Source organism: Eurypyga helias, unplaced genomic scaffold, assembly GCF_000690775.1.
Source record: "Eurypyga helias isolate BGI_N326 unplaced genomic scaffold, ASM69077v1 scaffold17245, whole genome shotgun sequence".
In the NCBI taxonomy this organism is placed as follows: Eukaryota; Metazoa; Chordata; class Aves; order Eurypygiformes; family Eurypygidae; genus Eurypyga; species Eurypyga helias.
The window spans coordinates 9,403-16,875 of NW_010250987.1; the positions used below are offsets into that span (position 1 = coordinate 9,403).

At 51.4% G+C, this 7,473-nt stretch overlaps 2 protein-coding genes across 2 annotated transcripts in view; one reads left to right on the forward strand and one right to left on the reverse strand.

Moving 5' to 3' along the window:
- NIT2 (nitrilase family, member 2) overlaps positions 1-951 on the forward strand; it is a 7,632-nt gene extending 6,681 nt beyond the window's left edge. Inside the window, exons 8-9 of the mRNA XM_010151869.1 lie at positions 481-536; positions 836-951. Coding sequence (XP_010150171.1) covers positions 481-536; positions 836-924 — 145 coding nt within the window. The 3' untranslated portion in view covers positions 925-951. The remainder of the gene's footprint in view (positions 1-480; positions 537-835) is intronic.
- A 4,516-nt stretch (positions 952-5,467) lies between these two features.
- Positions 5,468-7,473, reverse strand: part of LOC104509809 (mitochondrial import receptor subunit TOM70-like) — a 3,219-nt gene continuing 1,213 nt past the window's right edge. The window contains exons 2-3 of the mRNA XM_010151870.1: positions 6,890-7,012; positions 5,468-5,912 (exon numbers count right to left, since the gene is read on the reverse strand). Of these exons, the coding sequence (XP_010150172.1) occupies positions 5,759-5,912; positions 6,890-7,012 (277 nt within the window). The 3' untranslated portion in view covers positions 5,468-5,758. The remainder of the gene's footprint in view (positions 5,913-6,889; positions 7,013-7,473) is intronic.

The window sequence follows — 7,473 nt, forward strand, 5'->3', positions numbered from 1 at the left end:
GCTAGAGCTTTTCCCTTTACGTGATGAAAGCAGTGAGTGAGTACCGGCAGAGACGGTACATCACGTGCAGCAGCTCAGGCAGAGGAAGGGTGCTCCTGCCGAAAGCCAGGAGGATCCAAAAGGCGCGAGAGTTAGGCCTTGCCATGAATGGCTGTCCCTAGTGAAGCTGTTGCTTTCCCCGCAGGGTAAACCGCACGCTTACATGTGCTGGTTCTCTCAGCTGCTCATACCACGATTCTTGATCTTCAGAAACATACTCGTGTACGTGTATGTCAGATACAAAGTGTGGCACACACAGAGTATGGAAGCCATTTCTGTCACGCCAGAGGTATGAGTTACAATGCTATTTTTAGGACAGCCCCACCTTTACAGCTGTAGCCACGGGGGGCAGGAACTCCCTTTGCTACAAACAGCAGCAACTGGGCTGATGCCTTGAGCCCTTCGTGTTAATGCTGTGAACAAATGTGCTTAACCTTGCAGGGGTGAAGTCATAGCCAAAGCTGGGGCTGAGGAAACCGTTCTCTACACCGACATAGGTAAGGGCAGAGCGGGGTGTTCCTGCTTGCGTTCTTGAGCACGGGCCACGAGACTCCAGGGAGACAGGTTTTTGTCTGTGGGCTCGCAGAGGTTCCCATCCCTTCGCCACCCTTGCTCGATCAAAGTGAAAACAAGCAACATGTGACTGCTCTCCCAGTTTCCCATGCCAGGAAGCTGCCACCTTAGGCAAGCTTCACCCGTTCTCCGTGAAAGCTGCATATTCCCAGCCTTACCTCAGAACAAGTCCAGGAGCTGTCAGTGTTGGCTGCTGTTCCAACAGCTTTCTTCCCCTCCACAGATCTGAAGAAACTCTCAGAAATCCGTCAACAGATTCCTATTTTAAGCCAGAAGCGTTGCGATCTCTACGGCGTGGAGGTGAAAGAGTGAAGCTGGCTGAATGGGGAAGGACCTGTCAGCACCACGGCTGCTGCTTTCACCTTCGGAAGGATTCCCGTACTGGATCCTCCACAATCTACTGCTAAATGTGCCTGTTTCTTAAAAAAAACCTAAACAAGAAGTAGGTAGTGTTATTCTAAAATTGATTCAAATACAACTTTTCTATCTCCTCTCACGCTTCAGTGTTTTACAGCCGGGATGGACGGAGGCAAAAGCAGTTCGACACCGTAGTAGTTAACGGTGCTTTTTACTTGTCACTCGCTGCTTTCGTCACCTTTCGGGGGCCTTTTTGTATAACATGGAAAAGGGAGCCTCGTCCTCTGGAAAGCCACTGAAGCCAGGTTTGGTATTACAGATTTCTCAGGGAACTGTCAGGTCACCTGGAAGTAGGATTCTTCCACCTTCCGCCCTTCTTAGTTGTACGTGCCTCAAGGAAGTTCCTTGAATGCCCAGCTTCTAATCTGGGAAGCTTAACCTCTAACACACTGAGCAAAACTCTGCTCTGCACGCCATGGGGACAGTGCAGGAACCTGCCAGACAGAACTGCTGCTGCAGAACAACCTGCAACAGGCTTCGGTTCGCGCGTGCGGCTGGAATACGCGTATGAGATTCTTCTTGTTGCCACACCCGTTCGTTGCTGGAGCGATGCGAGTTACTGTTGGAGCAGTTCACGTCTTGCCACGCCAGTGCTCCATGTACAACGCCTGAGTGGGCCGTAGTTCTGCTGCCCTGCAGCCTGCGCCTGGGAAGGCCGAGGGGAGCCCGGGAGCAGGGCTGGGAGCAGGGCGGTGCATGGACACAGCCTCACTGCCCACGGCCTTCCTGAGGGCAGAGACAACTGCTCAGTGCTGCAGTGTTACTGCTGCCACAGGCCAACTCCCATCAGCTGCCTGGGAAACGTGGCTCCTTAGCTCCTTGGTCTTGCTGAAGGGACTCGAGCTCTTAAAGATGGCTTTAAAATACACAAACCAGCCGACCACTGTACAGCTCCGTTGGGTTTTTCCTTTTCTTGCATGGAAGACACCTCAATGCTTCTAATGCAGAGAGAGAACAATTTGCAAATAGTCCTTTTTTTTTTTTTTTCCCCCTCTTGGAAAAAAAAAAAAAAAGGCAGCACCTCTATCCAGCCTTTACCACCCCGCTTCTAGTTTTCCAGCAGCAAAAGTGATACAGCAGTAAGGCTGAAAGAGATTTCAAAATGCAAGAATGGGAGGAGGGAGAGTCCTGCTCTAGCTAACCACCACTTCTGCCCCAAACCACCTTTTCATTCCTGTTCAGCCCCCCTGCTCTTCCCACAGCTGCTGTTTTGTGTTGCCTGTTCCTTTGGCTTCTCTGGAACAGGCTACATGTTTATAGAGGAAAACTAATGGTGAAATAAGGCCAAGCCTGAGGCATCTTCCCCTCAAAAGGCAGGCCACGCCGTTCCACGCGGTGGCGTTACCTGCTCCAGCAGCCGGTTTGGACTGCACTTTTTGCTGGGATTTGACATACAGGGGGTACTACAACGCTCTTAGGAAAGAGGCCACAGAGCATCGGGTGAAATGGAGATTTATTTCTTGAAAAATAAATATAAAAGGAGTCACAGTTTACCACCTGATCCCAGGCTCCTGCATTCGATTAGTGCCTCCCCCATGCTCAGTAGCCAGCATCCCCCCTGGCTGTTGCTGGGCTCCAAATTCTACGTCACCGCAACTACGAGACATCAGTTTCCCTAAAGCGTTCTGCCTGCCTTCCCCTCCCCTCCGCTACTGTGACACGCAGCAGGGCAGGAACTAGGGACTGCCTGTGGGGGATTCAAGCACTGCAGGGTTCTCACCTGCTGACAGCTGCAGAAATGCCGAGTGCAACCTGCAACAGACAACTGAATCCGTGGCCCTGGAATCCCAAATGGAGAACAGATCTGTAGCGAGCCACTTGGGTGAGCTCAGCCCCCTCCAGTCTGTCAGGACAGCCTCTAAGCACCTTGCTACAGTAGGTGGTTTTGGGGGTCTCCAGGGGGATCCGCGCAGAAGCAATACCAATGGGACTGGATTTTTGGGGGGTTTCAGTGAAAAAAGTACACAATCAGTTCTCAGCTAAGTAATACTTCAAGCAGTCAGTACTCTGTCTCCGTGTTGGTAGCCAATGGGCACTTTAAGTATCCGTACTACACATACACACCAGGATTCTCCGAGAATCTCCCGATTCTCTGGGAAGCTGCCTAAAGCTGCATCAGAGCTGCTCCTGGCAGTTCCAGAGTTAAGTTACAGCACAGCTCCGGCGGGTAGGTCCCAGTAACTCAAGTGACAGCTTCTCACCTCCCTTGGGGCAAACTCGCCTCTAGCACGAACAACGGGGGTTTCACATGATCCCAGGTCAGACACAAGGCCACTGTGCGCAGAAGCAACTTCCCAGAGTCCCAGGGAGAAGCCAGGTTTATCCCAGCCTTCAGTACTAGTTTCCTACGTTATTTAAAGAGATTTTTAAGTAGCAATAACGCTTGTTTCACTTCAGCTCCTGCTCCCTAGCAAAGAACGCTTCTCTCAAAGCTCACACGCATACCCGGCTTGAAGCAAAACCTCCACTGTATCAGCCACTTCAAAATTACTATAAACCCCTTTCACTGAAGGGACCCACCTGCAGGCACGCAGCAGGCTGTCAGCTACTCAGACTCCCAGCTTCCCTGGCTGGATTTCCTTCCCCCTGCAATCTTAGCTCTCGAGGTCATACCTCTGTGGGCGATGGACGCCATCGGAGATAAGACTTGTGAATTCCACGGCTCCTCCTCATTTTTTCTTAAAAGGTTCAAGTGAGAGCAGATGACAGGGGGTCGGTCCTTAGTGCCACCTCGGCTCGGCCCAGAGCGCAGCGCTGGCGAGAACGCTCTCAGCAAAACCTGTCCTTATACATGGCAGAGAGAGGTACTCGAAGGTAGTATTTATTTTTTCAGTTTACAGGTGATACGTCATTTACAAAAAAATTACAGACAATGCATCCTTTCAGTGCAGTTCCCGGCTAGTTCCCGGACAGGCAAACGTCTGTGATGGTTTGGAATGCTGGTCTTTGAGAGCACATGCGGTTTTCCCTTAACTGGCTGGGGAATGGGGCACAGGTGGGGTGGAGGGGAAAACGCCAACGTGAGTAAGGCCATGCGAATAAAAACTCCTCCGGAGAACTGGCCGCAGCAGTCAGCCTGGCATGGAGTTGTTCTCGGGTAGCGGACGCAGAGACGGGAAGTGCCAGAAGGCGTCCGATGCTGGTTATGCGCACCACCCTCGGAGGCTGCCACCGCGTTCGAGGCCTTCGACGCCACACCAGCACCGATTTCAGCCCACCTACCAAGCTAGCTACAACACAGCCACTACACCTTCAGCCTACTCTCCACCCCCTCCGTTCGCAGCTGCTGGGAAAGGAAGGACAAGCTGCGGCTGTACAGGGACACAACTGGAGAACAGACAGCTTGAGCCCAGCGCCGTTCCTTTCTTTAGGGGATGAAACACCTCAGACAGTTCAGCACAAGCAGAGCTGTGATTTCAGAGGGGAAGGAGCCCAAACTAGCGTATCTGAAATTAAGCGGCATCAGTTACGCATTTGCGTGAGGTTTATCCAGCCACATCAATCCAGGGCCAGTCAGGATGGACTGGCTCCCATACCAGAAAGATCAATCCAAAGCAAGAGCCCTCTCCGACGTCCCTAGCCAGAGGGTACGGCTCGTACCGGTATTTAATAATTCACCAACCCGCTATTTACGGAGCAGCTGCTTCCTTCCTACAGCATTTCTCATCTCAGACAAGAAGGGTCTAAAGAACAGGGAGACCAGTACAGATTCTAAATCCATTACCTGAAGGTGTAGCCTATGCTTTGCTCCTTCTCACTTAATCCCTGCCCAGGGGCTATTGCACGGAGCAGACCGGCAGCAGCAGCCTCCGGAGACTGAAGAGAATTCGGACAGTCTGTTAGCTGTTGGGGTTAAGCGGGAGACGACAAAGCCTGTATGCAAGCACGACCTTACCTTGGCAGCTCTACGCCCAGCACTGCTGTCTGTTCTTCAGAGTGCCTCTGAACCCTGCAGAACAATTTCCTGTGACATTCGAGGAAGGACTGCTGCGCTCAAGCGGTGTCACCCGACCTCCTTCCCCGGCCAACCTTCCCGCTAGCTCTGCCGCACGGCACGCCGGGGCTTTCTGGGGCGAGGATGAGGGCTACCAAGTTAATTCCCTAATAGCTGCCACAGGGCTATTTCTAAGTAAATTATGCAGAGGGTGGGGGGGGCTTTCAGGGAAGATTGTGCATGCTTGCATGTATTTACAGGAATTCTCTCCACATCTACTGACTTTAAAAAAAACCCCAACCCTCTATTATTAAACAGTTTGAAAATTATTTTCCTTTTTGCAAAATTAAAATCAACCCTGGAGGATCAACTGCATATAAAAAAGAAACCTATTTTACAGCACTGACTAGTATTACCTTTAAAATCAACAGGAAGAAACCCCACATGCGGTAGTATCGTTTGATAAAGCAAAAATCGCCCACAACATAATCACCCGAAATGAACCAGCGTGAAGTTTTTATTTGCACGACCGAAGTATCTCCCTTCTGTTCCCCTGCAGCTGTATTACCCTTGACGCGCTCTGAGGTTCTCGCTGCGGAAGGAACAAGGTGCGACACCGCGGACTTCCTGGAACAACCACTCCCACAACACCTAAACATTGAACAGATGTAGCAAAGACAACACCACGAACGGGAAAAAACTAAGTTCCACCATTCAACATGGTCCGCAACAGCGTCTTTAGGGCTGGCTGAAGTGGGCAACTTCACTTTGGAAGGTCATTTCCTCCTCGCTCCTTTACAGCGTTGGCGGTTTCAATCCGTACTTCTTTGCCACTTCTGTCTGGGCATAGGCAGCATCGCAGAGGGAGTAGAGGTGGGCCATCTCCATTTCAGATTTGGCCAGGTTGATAGCTTTGTTGAACATTTCAATGGCTTTGTCCAGATTACCTCTGAAACAAACCAAAAGGTAGTGCAGTCAAGGCTGGCAAAGCAATCATTCCAGCATCGTTTTTCCTTCAGGATTTACGATCTCTGCTGCCGAGAGCCTCAAAGGACTCTGGGAGGAACCACCATGAGAACTTGCGACGATGAGCAAACCGCGAGTTGGTACCAAGCCCCAGCGACTAGGCCAGCTGTTGAGCTGCCTTCCTCCCGAGAGCCCAGGGGGGTGGCAGCGGGGGACGCAGTGACCTCCGCAGGACACCGCGTGTGCCGCAGCGACAATGCTGGGACAACCAGGAGACTCTCCCTTGAAAAGCATTCGTACACGGAAGAGGAAAGCTAGCACAGACAAAGCTACCATGATCCTCACAGGAAAGGCTTCCCAAGGTTTTATGGCAACAGCTTCTTTGCCCAGCCTTTTGACGGCCAGACATGTAAACCAAAACCAGACTCAACTACGCTCTCGGCTACAGCCCAAAACCTGCAGAGGGGTCGTAGGATGCACTGTTACGGAATTGTGCCTTAGTCTTTCCTCTTACCCTGTGAACCTGCCAACTGCAGTCCTGGTGGAACTAAACCCCAACCGTCAGGCTCGAGAGCCCAGCTCAGGATCCGCAGAGCAAACGGTCCCGGGTTACGTTTAAGCCCTATGCTGGATACACAGAGAGCCTCGTAACGATTAGGGAGGTCGCTTTAAATGCAGGAGGAGTGTATTTAAACACGCACAGACTCATCTGCGTGCTGTCCACTAAGTATGAAACTGGTGAACACAGGCATCTGTCATACTGTAAGGTGTATTTACGGAATACAGAAGGGAAGGCTTTACCCAAGAGTTACAGAACGGAACTGGGACTCCTCGCAAGAGCTGGCCTTGCCCAGCACTGGGGAGAAGATCTTAAGAAACACTTAAGATTCGTAAAGAAATCTAAATCATTACTGTACTTTCCAAATTAAGTAAGAATTCAACACAGCAATTCCACGTTACCTTTGCACTTCAATCGTTCCCATGGTTTCGTATGCGAAATCACATTTGTTATCGATTTCAATGGCCTTGCTTATGAGCTCTAACCCTTTGTCTAAATCCTGCTTCCACTGGAGCTGCAGTAAACTGGAAGAGAAAGAAAATTTAGGACAAGCTTCACATACTCCTCCCAGAACCCTGATTGCATAAGCATAAAAAGGAAAGATCCCAAATGTATTTAAATCTTGATGCAGGGTATGGCTTTTACAAACACTGTGCTGGGTTTGTGTGGTGGGTTTTGGTTGGGGGGAATGGGCCACAGGGGTGGCTCCTGTGAGAGGCTGCTCGAAGCTCCCCTGGCTCCAGGTCAGAGCCGCCTCTGGCCAGGGCCAAGCCTATTGGCGCTTCTGTGATTAACGTACTTCAGAGGGGGAAAAACAAGCCGGCGGCAGTGGAGAGAGGAGTGGGGTGTGGGACAGACGCCCAGGCAGACCCCCAGGTCAGTGCGGAAGGCAGGGGAGGCATTGTGCTGGAGCAGAGGTTCCCATCAGCCCCTGGGGAGAGGGCAGGCTGTGCCCTGCAGCCATGGAGGGTCACGGGGGGCAGAG